A 24,841-nucleotide genomic window follows, 5' to 3' on the forward strand; every position below is an offset into this window, starting at 1 on the left:
AAAACAACTAACAATTATATATAAATTCTTTATAAAAATGGTAGATTGAAAAAATAATAATTTCGGTTTTTTTTGTCTTATGTGTGCAGAATTGACAGCGTCGAAAATTCACGCCGTCAATTTTATATTTTTTTTCGTTTTCAAGCTCGCCACCAAGCATAAGTTCCTTTTTATTCAAATCTGTCCACCCACTCGTTTCTTCTTCATTAATTTCCATCTATGTTCCCAATTCCTTCCGCATTTTATTTTTTTCCCGCAGTTCTACAGCTGTCAAGTTGGAATTTCAACCACACTTAAAAGACAAACAAATTAAACTCAACTCCAACAACTGGGAATTCAGTTGAGGGCTGCAACCATCCCGGATTTCCATAGATAAGTCCCAGTCTTATATTTAATATATATATTTTAAATCAACAATCGATAATATCGAATACAGATGATCGAATAAAAATCGATCATAAATCAAAAATTTACAGTTTGGTTGAAAAATTTGACTCATCGTTCTAATGAAATTTCTTTTCTGATTTTAACGCTCTAAATTAGTGCAATAGTCTCCACAAGAACCATATTTTTAATAAACTCACTTTGAAAACCGAAATTACTACTAACTAAACATTAAAAATGTTAGACACCAGTTTTAGATACGTGAATACGATTTATAAAATTATATTAAATGAAAAAAGATGATCTCTTTGAAACATTTTAATAAATACTGCTCCTCGAAAGCTCTATATATTTTGAGATGCAAACTTGAAAATTGAGTTCATAATAAGTAACAATTGACCTTAGTCATCAATAAAGCCTCTGGACCAAATGGATCAGTTGTAGACAAGATGGACCAGTTGAACTAACAGATCCTCTATGCAAATTCTTTTCATCAATGGACCTGTTGAACTAGCAGATCCGCTATGCAAATTCTTTTCTTCATCATATAAAAGAAGTCTCTTCCCTACAGATCGGAAACTTGCCCAGGTTCAGCCCATACAAAAAAAAAACGATTCACAACAACTACCATCCGATCCCTTTAGTCCCAACGATTATCAAGGTCATAGAGAAAGTCGTTTAACAGAACATAGATCAATCCTGGCCTATGTCACCAACTAGGATATATCGATGGCTTTTGACATGGTCTAACATGACAACTTTTCTAATTAAATTAACATTATACGGTTTGTCGTCTTTAGCTATCAACTGGATCAGCAGCTTTCTCAATGACTGATCCATCCAGATCAATGATATTGATCTAGAAAACATTTGAGAGTGGGGCTAGAAGCAATCTGATTTAGTTCAATGCAACAAAGACACAAGATACTAAGTTTATACAGAAGGTTTGCGAAATTGCTTGTGAGCTGTTGAGATTCGAAGTAAGATGTAGTAACAGCTTCTAGTCCTCAATCAAAGCAGAGATTGGTACACATTTAGAGTATTTCTCGCACTTTTGGAGCTAGGACTCCCTAGTATACCTCGAGGATGCTCGACTCAATACAGAAGAGATCAATTGGACTTATAAGGTATCCAGAGTTGATCAGAAAAATGGATAGTTCAGAGCACCGAAGAAAGGTTGTTGACCTGACTATGTTTTACCGATACTACCACGTCAAATGGTTTTTCCATCTGTCCAAAATAATCCCACCTAAAGCAGTTTTTGCAATTTTTTAACTAATTTCAAGTTTCAAACTTTTAAATTGTGAAAATATGGGTTTCAAAAGTGGCTTTGACTAGGTGAACACATCCTATCAAAAAGATCTTGTATCTCAGAAATATATAGCGTTGTGAAAGTGAAATCAGCTACCAATATACATTCATTAATTAAGACATTAAGGGTGAGTTTTTTTTATATAAATATCAGTTTTGTTTACGAAACTGGCACACTATCAAAATTCGAAATTATAATTTCGAATTTAGGCGTTTACGAACGGCCATTTTGGTGCATATATAGTGATGAGTACTAAAGCTACGACTAGAATCACTATTATAACGATGTACAATCCCAGTATGACTTTTCTGCTTGAAGAAAACTGAAAATATGGAAAAAAATTAATTAATTTTACAAAAGAAAAGCAAATTATATCAAAAATTTTTTCATTTTTCTTTTTGCCATCTCTAGGGCATCGGAAATGTATTTATTATATATTTTTCTATATTTTCCTACATCTGTTATGTTATTTTTGGACTACCCTTTCTCCGGAATCAAAACGATCATGATCTGAGTGAACTGCAGTCGGTGAACCAGATTTAAAGCGTCCAAAAGCACAATAATCACCTGGGAAGGTTATAGCTTCAATATTATGGAATATTATTCATCTACTATCACCAAAAGGGATAGAAAATCAAAAGCGAACATTATAAAAAGTTGTTGGATCATTTGAATTCAAAAATTAAGGAAAAACGATCTCAAATGTCGAAGAGAAAACCAAGACAATGCGCCGATTCATAAGTCGATGGTTAAATCGCTTCCTCAGTTCAATTCAGTTCAAATGCTGAAATTGAATCCTTTTTTGAGGCTAAAGATAAAACCTTCTGCAAGTACGGCATCGAGAAGTTGGAGAAGCGTTGGAATGATTATTTTGATCTTGAAGGAGATTAAATTCTTTTGAAACAACTACAAGGTTATAATCTTCGAGGAAAAATGGAATTTAATTAACTGATAGCTTCGAAATTCTGGTTACTTACCCTTGCATCTAAACTCCTTTCATTATAAAGGGAATTTCTTCCAGTACCTCCAAGATCTTTCATTGGAAAAGAAGATACTCGACTGTCTGATGATTTTTCCGAAACACAGTATAACAGCTGAAATACATTGGTAACCATTAGATAGTCCAAAGTTTTAACGAAATCGATTTGGTATATTTCTGTTTCTACTTGTCTCTGTCATTGTCAGTGACAGATAATTTTATAATTAATTTGAGTTCAGTTGAAGTCAAACTGTACTTGGTTAATATTTAGAATTATTGCCAAATTGGAAGATGGCTGGTCTGACAAAAGACTAGCAACTAATCTAGGTCTTAATGCAAATATTTTAGCCGGAATGAAGAAGCGATTGGAACTATGGGACCTTGTGCCAAAATTTTGGGTCTGGTGGAAGGAAAATTTTAAATTTTGCTCAAGATGTAGCATTAATTGGTTTTTTAATACAATGTCTCTTTGGATCTGCATATTTGCAGCAAACTCTACTGGATCCCATCCATTCAACAATGGTTTCTATAAAACAATATTTACCATGGCCGGCATATGGTACTGATATAAATCACACTGAAAATTTATGGGGATTGTATTTTTGATTGTTCGAGAATGGGGTTGTAAAAGCAACCCCGGAGAGGAAGGGAAAAAAAGAATTTGATAGTTTTGAAACATCAAAATTTCTATAATATCCTTTAACTTTGTCAAAAACAAAGTTAAGTTATTTCAGTTATTACTTCTTTTTTTCTGTAATTTGGCCTTCGACTATATTATTATTCAGTTATAGAATACCTGAGGTGTTCTAAGCTGTTTTAGACTGTTTGAATCGAATACGTAATATCAGGAAAATGAAGATAATGTGATTTGAAAGATTTAAATTAAGAACAACGTCAAAATTTTCCATAAAATTCTTGGTTTCTGTCATTGAACAAAGTTTAGAAGTAAATCCTTCTTTTTTGTTATATTTTTTCCATTTCCATGGAAAAAAGTGATAAAAATTCATGGATATAGAAATGGGTAACGATTTTTTAAGTGACAACCAATTAAAAATCATCACAAAGCAAAAAAACCTCCGATTCGATGGAGTACAAGATTTCGAATACCTGGAACTGAAAGTATCAAGTAAAGGGGATGAAATTAAATAATTTCGGCAGAAAATTATGCACAGGAGATAGGAATGGAAGAGAAAAGAAGGATACGATAAAAGTAAAAGGAAAAAGAACGAACGCAGAGATTCCTCCTTGACTACCAGTACAGAAGACTGATCTATCCGCTAAATAATTACTGAAAGTCTTCACTGAAATCAAAGTAACTGAATTCGCTGGTCTAGTACGAACAAATACGATTCGTTTTCACCCTGTAGGTCTGTTTGGCTCCAAAATCTGAAGACCTCATCGTTTTATCTTCATTGTTCCATTGTGATGACAGTTTTTGACCATATGTCCGTGTCAACTTAACAACTCAAGCTTTTTAGATCGATTCAAAAAATAGGATACAAAAAGTATTAGTTTCCACCAAAAATGAACATAAAAAAAATGCCGACCTACCGATAGTATTAAGTGCGTCACCACGTGAACTATGACGTATGCTACTAAAATGTAATCAACTTCTTCTGGTAACTCGGCTTTTGTGAGTCGAACGGCAAAAAATATAGCGACAACTGAAAAATAAACGAATTCCGTTAAAGAATTTTGAAATTTAGTTATAAAAAGCTTACTTCCTATAATATGGGCGGCGTTTCCTGCTAACCAATGAGCCCAATTGAAGAGCGGTCTATAAGTAGTACCAGGATGAGGTCTAAAGTACGCTCCGATCGGTTGGAATAAACACAAAATCGTCGTGACGGTACCTAGGATAGCGTGCGGATTCTTCTCTAAAGACCACGCTTTTAATTCTACGAAGATGATTACGAAAGCTGCCATAGTCAAAAGCCATGTCGATACCATGAATATCCTATGCCACTGAAATAATTTGATTATCAAAATTAAATATACCTAAAGTTGAATACGTTATAAAATGTATATGAATAAGGTATTGGTTGAATAGCCTTAGTAACGAGGAAGAGGTTAAATTCGCCATAGACAAAGAGGTTTTAACCAAAAACAAACTTTTATATGTATCAAAATTGGATTTTTATAGTTCATCTCGGATAAAAATTGGATTTTTTATTGCAATTTCATCAAAAATTGTCTCCCCGTGGGTAATTTGGGCAGAAAAGTCAATTTTCCGGATAAAAAACTTTAAAATTGGAATAAAAAACGGACAAAATATGGCTATTTGGATCTTATTTTTTCAAAATTTGATTTTTTCCGATTTTATCTGTTCCAACATTGGCTTTTTATGAATCATTTTGATTAAAAACTGGATTCATAATTGCAATTTCATCAAAAATTGCCTCCCCATGTGTAATTTGTGCAGAAAATTCACTTTTCCGAATTCAAAATGATCAAAAAACTCTCATTTTGTCAAAAGTTAGTCAAAAACTAATTTTTTTTGGAATAACTCATCTTAAAATTTTGAAAATTGCTTTTCTGAATGCAATTCCATCGAAAACTGACTTTATATGTTTAATTTGGTCACTTTTTTGAAATCAGTTCGGTCAAACTATAGTCTATTTTTATTATTGATAGAGTAATAAATTGATGAAGCATTCGTAAACATACCGCGAACCAGATATCTTTTCCCATCAAAGTACTTCCAACCCAAGTTTGTCTGAAATATCTCGCCAACAAAACACCGATTGAAGTCGTCCCTATCCACGCGACTAACATGAACGCTCCATGAAGATGTATGAGCAATTTAGAAGCCGCTTTCACTTCGGATGTATCCGATAGAGCTCGTTTATCTCCGCTAGCCGAAAATACCAAATCGTGGTAACCCACACCATTCTCTGTATAAAAAAAAAACAAAAAACATGGAGTTCAATCCAACATAGACACGGTAAATCAACAAACTTTCTCTCTCTCTCTCTCTAATCAGAGTGATCAGATAATTTGATTGAATTATTGGATTTTGATTGGTCAAAATAGAGCAAAAACTTGTAAAGCTCAAATAAATTTTACTCACGTTTTACTTGGGATCCTGAAGCAACCAGAACGTGATAAGAATCACGCGCCAGATCAAAAATTACTCCGTTTACATTGGTAACGACGTTTCTTCTCACTTTACAATAAATAGAGTCGTCGATCATACTGGAATTGAGTAGCTCGATGCCGAGTTGGGGCTAAAACAGTAAATTAACGTTTTATTTTGAAAATATCCTTGTTGTCATTAAAAAAATAGATCGATTCCAATATATACTATATATGAGAACCTTATTGAGGCTTGTAACTCATTGTTTCCTGAAAAAAACATCAACAGAATGCAAAAATTCTGAAGAAGATCCTTCCTGGCTTCTAAGAAAAGATCCATGACGTATTTTTGTCAGTTAAGTGATCCGTAATTGGTAATTTCGGCTTATTGAGGCTTGTAACTCATTGTTTCCCGAAGAAAACATTAACAGAATGCAAAAGGTCTGATGTAGAGCTTTCCTGGCTGTTGAGTTGACTTTCAAGGAAAAATCCACGGCGAATATCTGTCAGTTAAATGAACCGTAATTGGTAAAACACAACTCCATGCCCATTGGAGTTTATAACTGTGAATTTTGAAAATTTTGTTAAAATAAATCATCTACTTACATTATTCAATCTAGTAGCTCCATATGGACGATTATTAGTCCAAGACATATAAGTCCTAAGTCCGTTACCGTCTTTAACACATTCTATAACAGAATCATCGCCCATTTTAGAATCATCTGATAATCCAACTCCAACCCAACCGGCATTTCCATCGGCTTTCATCTCAAAATCGTATTTATCCCCTGTCACTGTTATCGCAGTTACCGCTTTGCAGTTCCTAGTTTTTTCGCAACCTCTCGGATGACCAAAACACAATTTGTAATAATCGCATCCTTGGTAAAAGGGATCGAATTCCGTGGAAGCCGCGTTGGTAGCTGGTGGTGAAAAATAAGGAGGAGTGGTTGTGTCCACGTGTGGATTTTCGTTAAATAACGTTTGCGAATTTGGGGAAAGAACTTGAGGATCCGGACTGGCGAGAAACTCTAAATTGTGAAAACCCACGGAATTCGCTGTAAATAAAAGAATAACTGAAGAAAAAGAATTTGAATGAAATATTGTTCACTCACGTTTTAATTCGCTTCCGGACGCCACTAAAACGTGGAAGGAATTTCGTCTCAAATCGAATACGTTACCTTTGATATTGGTAATAGTATTTCTTCTAACTTTACAGTAAAGTTCGTCACCTTTAGAACTTGCGTTAAGTAAGTTAATTCCTTGTTGAGGCTGCAAACACAAAGAAAATCCATTGAACTATATAAACAAGTAGAAAGCTAACAAACTAGGTGAACACCATGAAATAACCTCAAAAGTTAAAGCGTTTTGTTGGTTTCTAAGCAAACAGACTTCTCATATATGAGATATCTACACAAAGAATTCGTTCTATAACCATTAATTTCACGAGAACACCAATTCCTCCAATCTGCAGCTCGTTAAGAATATCGAATATCGAATTGTACCATAAGGTCCAAAGGAGGAAGTTTCAGTATGACTTCAAGACCTCGCACATTTATTCTGGTACAAAAACGTAGGTGGTGATGAATTGTGATGGTGATGACACCATATATTCAATAGAAGATTTTCGATAAACAGCCCTAAAGCTTCTGGTGTCTACATATTTAGACTATAAAGTTTTGGGAGCAAAGTCAGAGAACTAGACCTCACTGGTGTTCAGATCCATGAAGATACATGAGAACGAGTCTACAGAAGACCTGAAGAAAGATAAAGAAGTTACCCTATTGCTACAAGGCCAGACTAGGTGAGAAGTGGCCCTCACTGGTGTTCAAGTCCAACAAGAGCTTAAAGAAACGCCAGGAGTAGCTGTGGTTAGCTGAATAGTCAGGAAGAAGACTTAAGACAGTTCAATTTAAATCCAAAAGATGAGGAAGATAGAAGAAGACAAGTCTATAGAAAACCTGGGGAAATATTTCGCGCATGAAAGGAAACCACGTGGATTTTGGAGAAGGTTGAGTCGAGTTTTTTGCTAACAACTTACGTCATCCAATCTGGTAGCTCTGTAAGGGTTAGTCCCAGTCCAAGACATGAAGGCGCTTATCCTTCCGTTGTCTTTAACGCATTCCACAACGGAATCGTCGCCCATTTTCGCATCATCTGATAATCCCACGCCTACCCATACAGGATTCCCGTTGGCCTTTAATTCGAAATCGAAAGCGTCTCCAACGGATGTAACCGCAACCGCGACTTTACAATTTTCACTAAAAACGCAATCGATTGGAGCTCCATAACAATATTTAGTGACTCCGCATCCCTCATAAAAAGAATCCACAGGTACGGATCTACGTCTGATTCGAACGGGCGGGGATGTAATACCAACCCAAAAATGACTATAGTCCTGTGCTATGGTCGAACTGAAAAATAAACGAAAAATCATCTAAAAACAATTTAAAAAATAAAATTTACTCACTTAAATACGACGTCGCCTTCATACCCAGCAGGGGGTACCCAAATAAAATCGAGTTGATCGGTTTTATTGGCTTTATTGTGGGTAACTGTATCTCCTGCTCTGTTACAATCTATAGTATGAGCTGGAATACCTCCCGGTAGTTGAAACGTACCCAGTATATCACCGTCGAGGGTCCTACCTTGTACCATGAACCCTTGGAATTGGATTCCGAGCGCTGAACCGATAGAAACTTGCACAACGTCGTTTTGAAGCCTCGTTACCACCGCGTACGGAGGTAGAGATCTCTGAAATGGTATTCCACTTCCGTGGAAAGGTGTCATGGTATCGCATACCGACGTGGGGGCGCCGTCTGGTAACGCTTGCGTCGAGTAAATTAAAACTAGTAAAAACAGTACGTTCATCGTTGATTTCTGAAAGGAAATTATAAATATACGATAACTTCGAAGTAATTGTCATAGAAGTAAAAAAAACACCTGAAAGGTGGGTACCGCGATGACTTAGTACTTATAAAAAGCTCGTCGACTCATTATGTCGCTTATTTTTCACTCAATAGTTGTTGTTACGTCAAAAAGACTTGTAAGCCCTTTAAAAAGGCAAACAACTAAACAGCTACAATACGGTCTTGTTTGAATTGGCCCTGATGTAGCATCATTTCCTCTGCATGTTTTTTCTAAAGTTATTTTGAACAAAACGTATTTGAGGGGGATACAGTACGATTTTAGAGAAAAAAAATATATTTTGTTTTGATATGGGGTGAAGTTTTGATTAGGATGGCCCTGATATAGTAATGTCTCCTCTGCAGAGCTCAGTTTTAATATTTTTATTTAATTGCTTGACGCAAAATGCATTTGAGTGAAATAGAATAAACCGAGAGAAACCAGTCGCCATTTTCTTAAATAAAAAATCCGTGAATTCGTGAAGTACTTTAAGAAGGTATAATTAGGGTCGAAACGTTATATTTTTTGAAAAAAATTTTTCAAACAAAAATTGGTCTGTTTTTAAAGAAACCATGAAGTTTGGGTTTGTATGCAAATTGGACCCATACTAGAAGAGGAAAAAAAATTTTTCTCAACTACTACTTAAGATCTTGGACAAAATCGTTAATTAACAAATCTTGAGTCTGCTAACATCTTCTAGCAATCGCTCTGGATACACAAAAGGCATTTAACATTGTTGTCTTGACAATAAATTACTTGGATGGTTCCAGAAGTACTTGGTCTAACCTAGAGATGGCGGTAGTTGCTTGTATTATAAACTACACAATCTATACGAAGTTTGAAGACGCCACGTTGTTAAATATTTAATTGACAACAATCAATAGCGAGTGATTTAGGTAAAATTGTAAAAATGAGATGTTATGTGACAAAGATAGGCATTTCAAAATGTGAAGTACATCGAATATTAACCGGATATTTGGACATGAGAGAGCTGTATGCAAAAACAGCGTTTCCATCGAGTGTTTGACAATGTTTCATAGCCATTGATGAAACGTGGGTCCATCACATCATATCCAAAACAAAATAACAATCAAATTAATGGACTGAAGAGGGAGGACTAGGTTCAAAGAAGATAAAGACTGTTCCATCTGCAGGCAAGGTCATGACGTCGATTTTATGGGATAATTCTCATTTATTTCATGGAAATAAAGCAGTTTTATAGCCATGGATGAAACGTGGGTCCATCACATCATATCCAAAACAAAATAACAATGAAAAAAATGAACTGACGAGGGAGAACCTGGTTTCAAAGAAGCCAAAGACCGTTCCATCTGCAGGTAAGGTCATGACGTATAGGGTCGGTTTTATGGGATAATTCCCATTAAGAAAGGGAAAACTATCATTAAGCGAACTTATTGCAACGTTTGAGCTAAGAAATTTTCTTTTTTGAGCCAGATACTTCGTAAAATGAAACAATTCGTCATCTTCATTTATCGACTGGCTTAATAGCTTCTTCAAAGATCGATTTATCCAACAAACACAAATCAGAAGGATTTGAGGTCACCAAATCAACACTGATATTGAAAACATTCAAATATAGAGTACAAACATTAAAAAAAACATCAAAATTATCCACGAAATTCTTCATACGACTAATTTATTAGTAATTTACAAGATAACCGATGCAATCGTTATTTTAAACGCTCCCTACCTATATTGTAGAAATGAAAAAATAATTTATTCCTACAAATAAACACCTCATGGTCAATATACCAGTTTATATCCTTAACAAAGTTTGTTTACAAGGTTTTTTATGAAAAAATTTCAACTAACGACTACAAATAAATGATATTAGTAGAGCAAATTGTTAAGTTCATATCACTGAGTCACCTTATTTAATATGGAATTCCCCGTATAGCAGATAACAGAATAGTTTTTTCGTATGAATCATGGTATTACATTATTTCGATTTTTGTTTATTCCTAAACACAACTGAATAATAAATCTTGAAGGAACTTGCAAAACTTAAATAGAAATATTGAAAAATCATCTTCTTTATTTGTAGCTTCACCTCGAATATCTGATATTCAAAATGAGACATGCAGTATATTCCTAAGCCCCTACTTTGAATAAGTATTTGAAAGCTGCAACATTATTCAAAATGAACATTTAAATAATGAAATTGTATTATTAAAAACAGAAATTAAACTCCTGCTGCTTTATAAGATTTAAGCCCAAGACGAAAAGTATACGGACACAATTAGAAATGCTCAATTATCGATGAAGAACTTCTGAGGGTTTTGATAGAGAACGAGAAATATCAGCGTCAAAACCAAGAAGATGATGGTGAAAGTTCTGATCTGGTTAAATCGTAAAAATCCAAAAAGTGGTTATATCTAATAGTAAATTGAAGTTGCGTGAGATAGCTAATGCCGTTTGGTCATTTGGTAATAAATCAAATCTTTTGCATCGATATATGAATAATGGACTAAACATTGACCACTCAGGAATCAAAACAATCATCATCTGAGTGGACTGCAGTGGGTGTAACAGGTGCAAAGACACCACAGTCAACTGGGAATGTTATAGCTTCAGAATTATGGAATATCATTCATCGATTATCTCAAAAAGGACAGAAAATCAAAAGCAAACATTATAAAGAGTTGTTGGATTGTTTTAATACAAAAATTAAGGAAAAACGACCTCAAATGTTGAATAAGAAACTATAGTTTCACCAAGACATTGCACCGATTCACAATTCGATTAGATTGAACAAATTGCTTCTTAATCCACCGTATAGTCCTGATCTAGCCAATGACTCGTCGGTAAGAAATTCAACTTAAGTACGTCATCGAGAAGTTATAGAAGCATCGGAATGATTTTATAGCTCTTGAAAGAGATTAAATTGATAAATAAGATCTTCGTTGTGTAGATCCACATCGTGGGTAGAGGATCAGTTTGATGGTGAAAGGTACATCAGGATATACCAGGGTTGCTACTAAAGTTCTAAAATACTGCGACATTCATGTGGATATGTCAAATCTGACATTTCGATCATGAAATTTGTAATTTTGTATTGATGAACGTATTTGGAACGTGTTGTTCTATTTTTTACATCTTCGCCTTCACCAACATTTTCGTGCTATAATTTTCGACGTGGATTAAACTATCATCAATAAAGATCGTCCAAAACGTACTAGAAAGCATCGATGTTGTGTTTGGGCATCAGTTCCACTCGTATTCAACATCAAAACGTTTTTGAACAATCAAAACATCGAATTGGTTGCTTCATCCTTCGTACAGACCTTATTTGGCACCCAATGATTTCTTCTTATTCTCATAGATCATAAATAACGTGTTTCTACACCTAAAGAAGCGATCGATGCGTTTATATCACGTGTTTTGGAGGTACCTCAATCGGAATGGAGATTGTCTATCTCAAACCTTGAGTAGCAACCCTCGTAGTATCTACAATTGAAGTTGACTAGAAGGTTTCTTGTCTTGTCATTTTTTGAAGCTATAAATATAGACACCAACAAAAATTGTAAAAAAATTGCGTAACATAAAACAAAATGAGCAAATATTAAAAAATATCAAAATACTCGTAAATTTTAAGTGTTTTCATTCAACCCTCGTATACTATTAGATACTAAATATTTTTACCTGTTCGATACTGCAAACAAATCACTTGTACGTAATGAATATTAGTTCACACATTGATTTCCAGATGGCTTAATACTAATTCTAAACGAATACAATTTTCTTATTATAAATATTTTTCTGTAAAAAAATACGTACGCGTTGAATTTAAAAAACGAAACATCTAATTTAACGCACATTAATTTTTTTTTTCGATTAAAAGTTGATGTTGACCTGAAGTTAACGTTGTTAGTTGTACGAGTTGAATAGAAAAACCTCGGCAAAGAATCATTGACCACGACAGGACCGTACTTCGAGATTTTTATTAATTTATACTTTTTTTTGTTGGGCTAAACCAGAATGCCTTCTGGTACACATCCTTTAATACCGGTTGTCCATGGTTATGATATGAAAAGAGACTTAAAACAAAAACATGAAGTTGCTTTTTGATAAAAATTAAATACTGTTTGGAAATTTTGTGGAGATTTTGAAGTTATTGTTGTTTCATTGGCTAATAGGACAGCAGAGACAAAGAAAATGTGGTCCAAGCATGTACCACATACTCCAGAGTGAAAGAATGTTAAAAATGATCTAGAGGCTCATTTGGGAAACAAGCGATCCGTCATCTGTACGTCTTAAAAAGAAATCCGTCTTTACACTGAATATCATAAATTATCAGAAGAAAAGCTGAATGATCTGGAAAAAGTCTCTTGGAAATATTTTGTGAATATCGTTGAAAATTTCCCAAGGAAACCAAACCAGAGACCAAACATTCACGAAAAACTTGCTATCACAAAGAAAGAATAAAGCCAGAACTAATTGCAAAATCCAATTTAGTACTGGATGGAAATCTGTCGAGGTTTTTTTCAACCATGAATATAAAAATAATGTCGAAATGAATACAAAATAAGCGTCATCTGTTGTTTCAATAATTGATTTCCAAATATTTTGATACTTTTATTTTTATTTGGCAATTTTCCAAATTATTTATTCAACAATTATGGCCCAACTAATTTGGTTGCTTCGCACTCATCTAAATGTTTATTTACAATCGAAACCACCTGTTATTATTTAATAAAAAAATTATTAATTTATACGGTGTATTTGACGTAAAGAAAAATTTAAAATATGAACAAAGTAGGGTAGAGTGGGGCAAAAATTGGTAATTAACTTTTAGAGGTGGCTACTAGACAAATTATTGAAAAAAAAAACGACACAAGTTCATCCTGAACTAATTTTTTTAACTGCCTAACGTGGAAATCATTGGAAAATTTCTTGAGGAAAGAAAAAAGGGAAAATTATGGATTTATTGGAAAATTTTTATAAAATCAAAGTAAACGTGTCATTTTTGGTTTTCGATGAAGGACATCAAAAATTTGGGGATGAAAACATGTTTGGGGAAAAAGAAAAAAGGGAAAATTACGAATTACAAGGAAATTATTCACGATTTATTGGAAAATTTTCATCAAATCAAAGTAAACGTGACATTTTTGGTTTTCGAAGAAGGACCTTAATAACAAAATAACAAATTCAAACTGAGGTATGAAAAATTCCACCCTGGCATTCTAACATCAAATAAATGACCTCTTTTCCATCGTACACGCCAATAAACCGATCAAATTTTTAAAAAGGTTCTCAGTGTTTATTACCCTCTGACATACTTAAAATGAAACAGGATGAAAATGGAAAGTTAGTTGTGGGAAAAATCACTTCCTCGCAAACAATTATTTGTTTTCTAAACAAAAATAAATACAGGATGTACGAACTTTTGAACTCATTTAGGATCGTAAGTACTATAATTGTTTATGTATATTTATAAGGTACCTCAATTATAGTTATTGTGATAAATTAGATACTAAAATGTCCTTAAAAAAATGTAATTTATTTAAAAATTTAAAAAATTAATAAACCATGCGAGGACAGTTATTCAATACTCTACTAAAGTTATTAAAAACGTACTTGAGATATGGTTTATTGTTGTTTTTTTTTCTCTTAATTGACTCCAGGAAGGTTATTACTATTTATATGCGGTTGACATGTATATAACTATTTGATTTTTGTTATAATATCTGAAAAAATGTTGCTAATTTACATTAAAATCAAAAACTGATTACTGAAGAAACGGTACATTGATCTAGTTTCACTTTAAACGATAAAAATTTAAACTTATTTACATTATTCAAGATAAAAAATTAAATATTCTTATATTTCTGCGATTTCTAAACAAAAAACCCATAAAAGTATGTGGTTACAACAACGAAAACACAAAAATTTTATAATAAGAATCATCCAGTATCGCTTTGTGGATTTTCTGGAGTTGATTTGGTCGATCACTTCGCTGCTGGTCTTCGCAGATCGTACAGTCTCGTCGAAACTATACTACCCAATATTTTACTGTTAACAACGAAGGGGCAGTCTCAACCAAAAGTAGAATCTAGTTCAGCTTATATATTGGTCGAACTATAATGCCTTCCAAATAAATGTATCGTATCATAAATTTTGTCCATGTTTCCAAATCACTATTGATTACTGTCCTCTTTCTAATAAAGTGATATTTTTCAAGCAACTATCGCCATCTCTAGTTCAAGCCACGTACTTCTGGAACTATTCTTGTATCTGTTATTTTTTTTGTGTGTATAACAGATTTGATGTAAGGTGAACTTTCTTTGACTAGTTTTAACTGGATTATTCCAATAACCTAGTATTCGATAACCACGAGCGTAGTTGTTAACAAAAACTACCCTTTTATGGTATTATTTTGGTTGAGCGGGTAAAAAGGATTATGTAGGTAGTTCCTAGTTTAGATTATTTGGTTGAAATGGCGCAGTATATAGGATATTCTATATTTTATATATAAGAAATCCATTCAATCACCTACTATGTAAAGTCGTATTGTCCATCAAGATGAAAACCTTGTTATTTAATCTGTTTGATACTTTTCTCAAAGTAATCCCCGCATTTATGTCGTGATAGTAATCCCGAACCTGTTTTAATTCGGCCAACAACAAACTACCATCGATAAAACCATATTTTTAACCTAAATGTAAGATAATATAGAAATTTGCTGAAATGGCGCAGTATATAGGATATTCTATATTTTACATAAAAGAAATCCATTCAATCACCTACAATGTAAAGACGTATTGCCCGTCAAGATGAAAACCTTGTTATTCAATCTATTTGACACTTTTTTCAATCTAATCCCCGCATTTATACCGTGATAGTAATCCCGAACCTGTTTTAATTCGACCAACAACAAATCACCATCGATAAAAACATCTTTTTGTCTTAAATGTAAGATAATATAGAAATTTGTTGAAATGGCGCAGTACATGGGATATTCTATATTTTATTTAAAAGAAATCCATTCAATCACCTACTATGTTAAGATGAAAACCTTGTTATTCAATCTATTTGACACTTTTCTCAAACTAATCTTCGCATTTATGCCGTGATAGTAATCCGGAATCTGTTTTAATTCGACCAACAACAAACTACCATCGATAAAACCATCTTTTCCACTTAAATGTAAAATAATATAGAAATTTGTTGAAATGGCGCAGTACATAGGATATTCTATATTTTATATATAAAAAATCCATTCAATCACCTACTATGTAAAGACGTATTGTCCATCAAGATGAAAACCTTGTTATTTAATCTGTTTGATACTTTTCTCAAAGTAATCCCCGCATTTATGTCGTGATAGTAATCCCGAACCTGTTTTAATTCGGCCAACAACAAACTACCATCGATAAAACCATATTTTTAACCTAAATGTAAGATAATATAGAAATTTGCTGAAATGGCGCAGTATATAGGATATTCTATATTTTACATAAAAGAAATCCATTCAATCACCTACAATGTAAAGACGTATTGCCCGTCAAGATGAAAACCTTGTTATTCAATCTATTTGACACTTTTTTCAATCTAATCCCCGCATTTATACCGTGATAGTAATCCCTAACCTGTTTTAATTCGACCAACAACAAATCACCATCGATAAAAACATCTTTTTGTCTTAAATGTAAGATAATATAGAAATTTGTTGAAATGGCGCAGTACATGGGATATTCTATATTTTATTTAAAAGAAATCCATTCAATCACCTACTATGTTAAGATGAAAACCTTGTTATTCAATCTATTTGACACTTTTCTCAAACTAATCTTCGCATTTATGCCGTGATAGTAATCCGGAATCTGTTTTAATTCGACCAACAACAAACTACCATCGATAAAACCATCTTTTCCACTTAAATGTAAAATAATATAGAAATTTGTTGAAATGGTGCAGTACATAGGATATTCCATATTTTATATAAAAGAAATCCATTTAATCACTCACTATGTTAAGACGTATTGTCCATCAAGATGAAAACCTTGTTATTCAATATGTTTGATACTTTTCTCAATCTAATCCTCGCATTTATTTTGTGATAGTAATCCCGAACCTGTTTTAATTCGACCAGCAACAAACTACCATCGATAAAACCATCTTTTTAACCTAAATGTAAGATAATATTGAAATTTGTTAAAATGGCGCAGTATATAGGATATTCTATATTTTATATAACGAAATATCCGTGACTGAAATATTCCCCTAGGAATTTCACCCCTCCTACGAGTCCTTCGATTATTTTATTGCCTTGAGTCACTAGTTGTGAGTACTTATAGTTCAATTCCTTTATTTTTTCATACATTTTTGTAGATTCGACACTTTTTTTATATATTTTTATAAATTATAGAATCCTACTGCTACCCATATATATAAAGTGGGATTTCTATGAATTCAACTTTGACCTCATCCTCCAGGATATTCTTAATAACCTTCTCTTGTTTCTTCGTTAATTATTTTTCCATCCCAAATCCCACGAGTAGAATTGATCGAGAATCCGGCGAAGATGTGCGACATTAACTCGAAGCAAAATAAACTAGGAAGTCGCTAATCACTTTTGAAAATTTTTGTATCTAGGTGGACTCCCTTAATCCTTTGTGATCCTCAGGTTATTATTTGTTCCTTATTTATCACCTATCCCGTTAGATCTTACAAAAATGTCGCTTTCTATTGCTTTGAATGTTTCTGTTGTCGTTTTTGTTAATTTCATTTTTTGTTGACATTATCCTTTTATCCATTAATAGCTTTATCCTGTTTATATCGAAGGATTCTTTTAAATCGATACATATTATAGCTAAATCTTCAGATAGTTCGTTTCTTTGAGGGCTATTTCTAGTTTCTTTAATTATTTTTTTTTTCACTTGCGGATAAGAAAATTATTAGTCACCGTTTATAACAATTTTACATTAAATTATCTCGCGAAGGTCGAAGCCTTTCTCGTACGAAAAAATAAATGGATCTATTGTTTATTCAAGAAAATAACATTAGAATGCTTAAAAAAGTAATTTAGATTCGATTTATTTTTATTCTCGTGAAATTATATGATTATTTTGTTTATAATTGCATGAACTTGTTTAAAATATCTTGAAATTTTATGTTGTTAACACTTTTTATTAATAATCTCGAGCTGTCTGTAATTCGTTTAAAGCAATCGTACACGTAGATTTTGATTTACGATGTCAGGAAAAAGTTTCATGATTTTCTGGGGGTCTGAATCTTAGAAATTGGTTATTTTTATATGTAATTTGGATCTGGTACTTCTGAAACCATCCTCGTATCGTTTATGTGAAAACTTCTGTCAACTATCAACAATTAGAAAGTAAAAACCTTCAATAACCACAATTAAAACATGAATCATCAAAATCATCAAACTATAAATATAAGTAATTCTCGTAGTACCAATTACCTTCAAAAAAAATTAATACTGAAGTTGTAGAATATAAAATTCCTCAAAGTTCACTAACAAACACACCTAAACACGCGGTTTTTATGTTTATAGCTACTCGGTGTTACGATCGTGACTGATGATCGTACTAGTACAGGTACCAACGTCGGGTACTGTTACCCACATTCTTTTTTCAACTTCTTTTCGACGCGTTGCTATTGGTCACCAAGGTCGACGCTCACTACGTAAACGAATACAAATATAAAGAGAATTGAATACGTTTTTTCCTATTAGAAGATTGGTTTTACCCACACAGTAATCATTCATCTACAGGGAGTACCATTTACAAAATTCTTGCTCAATATTTTTAATTACTTCATGTTAGTCTCGATTTTTTTGACCTTTTGTCTTTTGATTTCAATTAGCAAGTGATTGTGCATTTTTTTGCATTGTAAACTTTCGAGCCCTTAACTAATTCTGAACGTGGAGTACGTAGATAAAGGTTATTATTAGAATCGAAGTCGTTTACAGAGTAGAAGGTACTTTCCAGTTAATATGCCCTCAAATAATTGCGTAATAGTTTTGATTCCAATTGGCAAATGATTGTGCATTTTTTTGCATTATAAAGTATTGAGCCTTTAAGTAATTTTGAACCTGGAGTACGTAGATAAAGGTTATTATTAGAATCGAAGTCGTTTACAGAGTAGAAGGTACTTTCCAGTTAATATGCCCTCAAATAATTGCGTAATAGTTTTGATTCCAATTGGCAAATGATTGTGCATTTTTTTGCATTATAAAGTATTGAGCCTTTAAGTAATTTTGAACCTGGAGCCGTGCAACGATTTTTCTGGAATCACAGAAAATATGGTTATTTTCACATTTGATGTCGATTGCTAGCTGCTAGCTTTGAGTTTCACGTCAAATCAAATTCGGTTAAGAAAATCTCTTCTTTATTCTGGCTCCAATCAATCCTCGCTGTATTCTTTGCTTTCTATTTTGGAATCGATAACTTCGATACGATTTTCCTACACATATCAACTTTTTATGTCAAAATTGTAGATTGACGCCTCGTCAGCTATCATTCAAACTGTCAAACTACAAACTCGATATCGACAAGCGTTCCAGGCGAGAAAGTCACTTCTTTCCGGAATTTTTTTAACCACTCGCTCAAGGTTGGTTCCTTCAGAGATTCATTTCCGTAAATGTGTTCCATCACTCAAAAATCTCGCGATTAACTTAACAAAACTCGAACTGAACGTTGTTGGGATTAGCTACAGCACCTAGCGGAGCCAGCAGTTGGACAACTCGAAGTGAACGTTGTTGGGATTGGCTACAGCACCTAGCGGAGCCAGCAGCTTGAACAACTCGTAGTGAAGGTTGTTGGGATTGCTTACATCACCTAGCGGAGCCAGCAGCTTATTAATTAAAGCTAAACCTCGTACGTGTGCACAATCAGAAATTTGGTGAATAGAAAGGATGTTTTGAAGTGATTACACCTCTTTCAATCACCAACGACATTCAGAAAGTTCTTGATGATCATAGCAATCGCCAGATTTATTTCTTAGGATCATCATTCATCTTCGTCTTGTAAAAACAAAGAAAAAAGATGGAATATGACCACTAGGATTAGAAAAGCGAAAGGAAACTAATGAATGATTGCTGATATATATTTATTTTATTCATAACATCAAAAATAGGGTGGATTATCCCTTAAAATACCCCGTTTTTGGTAATTGAATTTATGGAAGGATATTCTACAATCCTTTAGCTGCTATAATTGATGATATAATCCTTTCCCGATCGTCGACACCTTTCTTTTCCAAAATCGTTTACATCTCCTCCGTTATCTTCACATTTTCCTTTGAATCATCATCTTCTTTATCTTTATTTTCAATTTTAACTCTTCCTTGTTTAAAGTCGATGCATCTCCTGTGCGGTAAATGATTATTAGGAGCTATCATCAGTAAATTATTTCCATTACGATCACATATCGTAATCTGATGACTATTGTTAATATTTCGACGTAATCTCGCTCTGGTTCGAAGTGTATGTAAACCAGGAATGAAACGAGAATGATTGGAAACGGCGTCTTCAGTTTTCACGCAAACCGGTAACGAATTGTTATTTTGCCATTCTAATACATTAGTAAGTAGTCTAATATACCTAAAAATATTAAATCAATCATATATTTAGCATAATCTATTGTTATAATTTAATTAACCTGATCGCCATTCTGAGTATCTCGTTTTTGGATAACTTTTTATCCGGGGGATGCGTCGGTACGAGCTTGCGAAGCTCGGCGAACGCCCCGCTAACGTTTTGTTGTCTCCAACGCTCTCTGCTGTTCGTGAAAATTTTTTTCACCACGCCTTTCGATTGGATTTCCATCGATACCTAAAATTTATTTTTATAATATAATAACCACGAAATACTGAAAACTTTGCACAAATTTCCACCTTCCAACCTTAACCTCAAGATAATCCACGGACTATCCTCTGTTTCATCCACGAAACAATCACCAGCAGACCCAAGAAATCGACGAGCTTTGATCAGGATGCTAGCAAAACCACGAGGCTTCAATATTTTATCAATCAAAATCAGCAACCCCAAGCCATCGACTAATCGATATCCAGATTATTCAAACTGTCCATAAATTGTCTATATTACCAAAAACACGCTCCGTAAACCCTTAAGTGTCCATCACTGAGGGATTTCTCCCTACCAAGTTAACTGTCGGAGATGCCATCACTCGTTTTATAAAAACCGGTTCAAACCAGGACAGAAAATGCGTTGGGAAGCCCCGAGTAACTTCTAAAGAAGAGAAAAAGTCTCTAATCATCATGTCCAAAATGAATAGGAACGAGCTTTTACCCAACATAGATTATTTGGCAGCTGATATGATCCACATCCATCCAAAGCTCTCTCAAATACTACTGATTTGAATGAAAAGGTTCCCCACCCTTCTGGGATGCGCCTAATTGACCTTGGGTATGAGTTTCAGCAAGATATTAACCCTTCTGAGCTTTCCCTCATCTAGTTAAAAAATTAAGATAAAGATAGAGCTAGAAATACTGAAATAGCCTTCACAAGCTCCGGATCTTAATCCTATAGAATTATTGTGGGATAAACTGGATCGGAAAGTTAGAAAATTGAATCCCACTTCTTTGGATGATCTCTGGAAGGCTCTTCAAACGTCATGGAGTAATATACCAAAAAGAGACAAAAAATGCTCATGATTTTAATCGTTTTTTTTTTAATTTTTAAAATAAAACTTCTTTCAACTTGATTTATTTCACTTTTAATGGATTTTTTCCATTTTTTCCTGTTATTTACCTTCTCTTCATTATTTTCTTTGTCGCCCTTGATTCCGACACTCTCTCTAAGTCTTTCAGCCATCTACGTCTTCTGGATCATACGCTTCTACTAATTTTTCAATCTCTTTTATTTCAATTTTTGTTTAAGTGTTCTCAAGGGTCATTTTCGTAAGCGGCGTCAGTTATATTAGTACTTTCAAATTTTCCATTATATTATGTTTTCCTTGATTGTATCATATTTCTTTTAGAAATCGATTAAAATTGCGATTTTATACACGGAATCTCATCAAAATACTACTCAGATCAAGTCCAAGTCTCCGAGTAATTCAAATATGTAAAAATCACATAGTGATAAATCTGGATTTTGTGGTGAATGATTAAGTGTTTTTCAGCTCTCCCGGTACTTCCGATCCCTCTTGGACATTAAATATGCCCTAAGTTTGCCGTTTCCCTTTTGTAGGTAATAATTTCAAAAATTTCTACTCGGTTGATGTAAGAATGTTGGTTTTTCCTAAAACGTGTGTCAGTAATATCGGAAAGTATTAAGATTTCATGCTACTGAAACATTAATAACGAGGTTATAAAAGAAAAGGTAATTTAGAATTCCCATTGGACAGCTTGGAATTCCTGGAATGTCCTTCTGATCTATGTAACGTCTTTTGAGGGGCTGACATGCTCAATGATGAAGTTTTCCTACTCTAGGACAGTCATTAGTACTGAGACCAATTGTAGATTCCAAACTTGTACAATTTTTAGAATAAACAACGTCACAATATAAAAAAAAACAAACAACTAAATGTGTGTTAGTAAATACCTGTATGATCTGATGAGATTGGTGTCGTTCTGTACGTTTTTCATCGTCGCTATCTATAATGGAAAATTCGTCGGAGAAATCGTCATCGTCGGAAAGCGAATCCTGATCTTGAACGTAATTTATTTTCTGCGTATTTGGCGATGATGATGTACTAACATCCGTATTATCTCCGTCTATACTCCAATCCATGTCTGACGAACTGGAAACGTTGGACTGGGTCACCATTGGCTGTAACAAGCATCAAATTTATAAATCTATACATATGAATCCGAAAATCATTTAAGATGAGTCAAATTCAACAAAAGTTGGTCAAATAATCGCCGAATACATGGACATATCGTCGCCGTTCCATTAGAGCCGCGTGGAAAGGTCAATTCTCAATGGTACACCAGCATTTGCTGCAGAAGACGAACCATCATCCACCACAATACATCAGATCAAACAACAGTGAAAACGTCGAATTGATGGGTACAGTGATTGTTAGAGAGACTGTTATATCTTGGAATTAAATTTAAAGTGAAGATCCAGCCAAAAAATAAGCTTTATGGAGGTTTCCAGAACGTTTAAAGGTAGCCTGACCACATTCTTCGGAGAATAAAAAACATTTAAAGATAAATTATGATATGAAATGATTTTTTGACAACATTGAAGATGTTTGGACCAATTCCCCCGGATTTGGAGAGGATTTGGAAATTAGATAAACACTGTTCAATAGCAGTCAAAAATAGTTGCACCAAAAGGAATTAAACAACTAGGAAATGCTGCTATCCCCCTGAGTTTTTTTTAAGATAGGATGCTATTTGGTGCACCTCCTGGAACAATCGGAGCCGCAGCTCCCACTGGCTGGTCAAATGAATAAAATTCCGCGTTCTATTATTCTTGGACAATCACGATTCACATTTGACCATTGAAGCAATCGAAAAAGCCTCAAATGCTTTTCCACCTCAATTTGATTTAACTATATATGGCCCTTTCAAAACATTTTATAGCCAAGTAGATAGTACTTAGAGTCTTGGTTGTTTAATGATGGAGGAAAAACGTTTGACGTTTACTCAGTAGCAAAGGTTTTTGGAACTGCTTTTCCTCGAGCTTTCACGCCCAGAATATATCCACTGGACAGTTATTTAGAAAATACCACAGCCCAACGATGATACTAACCTCAAAAGTTTCGCCGTTCAAAGAAATTAAACCAAACACAAAATATTACGTAATGGAGACCTCTCCCGAAAGTGAAAATAGCTCTTCCTATGAGTAAACAGTTGACAAAGAGAATGCAGATGAAGAGTGTTACTTCTGCTGCAGATGAATGCTGATAAATATGGACGTTAGGCTCGTAATTTATGATAAGATGATAAAAATTGGAAGATCTATGTGTGAAAAAAAAAGTTTCCGAGCTACAAGTCATAAAACCAGGCATAATTTTATGTATAGGATGGATAATAAAATCTGAAAAATGTATTAAGGTTAGGAAGTAGGTAGTTTACTTCTCTCCGATCCTTAAAATTGAAAGAATATACATGTTATTTTGTTATGTATTTAATGTTAGTTTGAAGGTACAGACTTTCAGGTCTTTCCTACCTCAATCGGTATGGAAATTGGTTCCATCAAAACTTAAATAGCAACCCTCGTATATATATCACCCTTAAAAAGGGTAGCTACTAAAACCGAATTTTTATTTATTCCGTCTCAAATTTAACCAAATATAGCAACTTAAAATTTTGTAAATGAAATACTTCACGTGCAATTTACCAAAACCAGGTATAGGTTTATGTATGGAATGGATTAGTATTAAGGTTGGGAAGAAAGTAATTTAGTTCTCTCCGATCCTTAACATTGAAAGAATATACATGTTATTTTGCTATTTTTTAAATGTCAGTTTCAAGGTACAGTCTTTCAGGCTTTTCCTACCTGAATCGGTATAGAAATTGATTCAATCAAAACTTAAATAGCAACGCTCGTATATCACTCTTAAAAAGGGTAGCTATTAAAACCGAATTTTTATTTATTTCGTATCAAATTTAATCAAATATAGCAGCTTTAAATTTTTTAAATAAAATTTTTTACTTACAACTTACCATTTGTATATTTTTGTTTAAATCCAGCTACGCCGCATATAAAACTAACAACTTTTCGAGGAAAATCTAAACATATTAAACACACGGTATTTCACCACAACGGACCTGCTACGAGATCATAAACACACTCGACCGGAACAACAAATTCCAGATATCAATTTCCACATCCCGTTCAAACTCTCCTTATCATCGAAATACAGACTCCGAACGAAGGACCAATAGGGATGCTGGACGGTATTTAGGGTGGAACTCGAAGGTCGTGACTCCTCCTAACTATTCAAGTACGTTGGATTTTTTTCCGATCCCTTATTCGAGGTTAATAGAAAATACAGTCTCGGAAAAAAATGAAAAAAATGTTTGTTTCTACAGAATTTACGAAAATTTTACCTGAAAATATCATTTCTTTAGACTATATACTAACTTTCAACTAACTGGACCATTTGATTGTTTCCCTGAAGAAGCTGTTCGTAGTACACGACGAAACGTCGTGTTTGAAATCCAAAATTAATTATATCGAAACGTATTTTCATCACATCGTATATTATTGCCTTTGAGGGGTG

At 33.8% G+C, this 24,841-nt stretch overlaps 2 protein-coding genes across 3 annotated transcripts; both read right to left on the reverse strand.

Moving 5' to 3' along the window:
• Positions 1 to 240: 240 nt before the first annotated feature.
• On the reverse strand, positions 241 to 18,341 carry LOC130894828 (putative ferric-chelate reductase 1 homolog). 2 transcript variants are annotated; one of them, XM_057801832.1, is made up of 11 exons: positions 18,100 to 18,341; positions 8,218 to 8,627; positions 7,789 to 8,161; positions 6,863 to 7,019; positions 6,357 to 6,805; positions 5,746 to 5,902; positions 5,343 to 5,569; positions 4,397 to 4,640; positions 4,227 to 4,339; positions 2,674 to 2,790; positions 241 to 2,018 (listed from the first exon to the last, which is right to left on the reverse strand). In XM_057801832.1, the coding sequence occupies exons 2-11, from the start codon at positions 8,616 to 8,618 to the stop codon at positions 1,902 to 1,904; spliced, it is 2,355 nt and encodes a 784-aa protein (XP_057657815.1). In that variant the 5' UTR covers positions 8,619 to 8,627; positions 18,100 to 18,341; the 3' UTR covers positions 241 to 1,901. The 2 variants fall into 2 exon arrangements, with proteins under 2 accessions (XP_057657815.1, XP_057657814.1); XM_057801831.1 differs by lacking the exon at positions 18,100 to 18,341 and adding an exon at positions 12,318 to 12,908.
• A 1,390-nt stretch (positions 18,342 to 19,731) lies between these two features.
• On the reverse strand, positions 19,732 to 24,469 carry LOC130894830 (neurogenic differentiation factor 1). The gene is made up of 4 exons (XM_057801835.1): positions 24,282 to 24,469; positions 22,207 to 22,434; positions 20,300 to 20,472; positions 19,732 to 20,241 (listed from the first exon to the last, which is right to left on the reverse strand). Exons 1-4 carry the CDS (start codon positions 24,282 to 24,284, stop codon positions 19,908 to 19,910), a joined length of 738 nt encoding a protein of 245 aa, XP_057657818.1. The 5' UTR covers positions 24,285 to 24,469; the 3' UTR covers positions 19,732 to 19,907.
• Between the last annotated feature and the right edge of the window lie 372 nt (positions 24,470 to 24,841).

This window comes from Diorhabda carinulata, chromosome 6 (assembly GCF_026250575.1).
Source record: "Diorhabda carinulata isolate Delta chromosome 6, icDioCari1.1, whole genome shotgun sequence".
Lineage (NCBI taxonomy): Eukaryota > Metazoa > Arthropoda > Insecta > Coleoptera > Chrysomelidae > Diorhabda > Diorhabda carinulata.

What these genes read in the sequence shown, in the direction of transcription:
- LOC130894828 (XM_057801832.1), bottom strand. Translation starts at nt 8,618, where the DNA reads ATGAACGTACTGTTTTTACTAGTTTTAATTTACTCGACGCAAGCGTTA. An exon ending in TTCAGGATCCCAAGTAAAAC is followed by an intron (nt 5,570 to 5,745) that starts GTGAGTAAAATT and finishes TTTTTTATACAG; the next exon opens with AGAATGGTGTGGGTTACCAC. An exon ending in CGCCGCCCATATTATAGGAA is followed by an intron (nt 4,340 to 4,396) that starts GTAAGCTTTTTA and finishes TTTATTTTTCAG; the next exon opens with TTGTCGCTATATTTTTTGCC.
- LOC130894830 (XM_057801835.1), bottom strand. An exon ending in AATCTCATCAGATCATACAG is followed by an intron (nt 20,473 to 22,206) that starts GTATTTACTAAC and finishes AATAAATTTTAG; the next exon opens with GTATCGATGGAAATCCAATC. An exon ending in ATACTCAGAATGGCGATCAG is followed by an intron (nt 20,242 to 20,299) that starts GTTAATTAAATT and finishes TAATATTTTTAG; the next exon opens with GTATATTAGACTACTTACTA.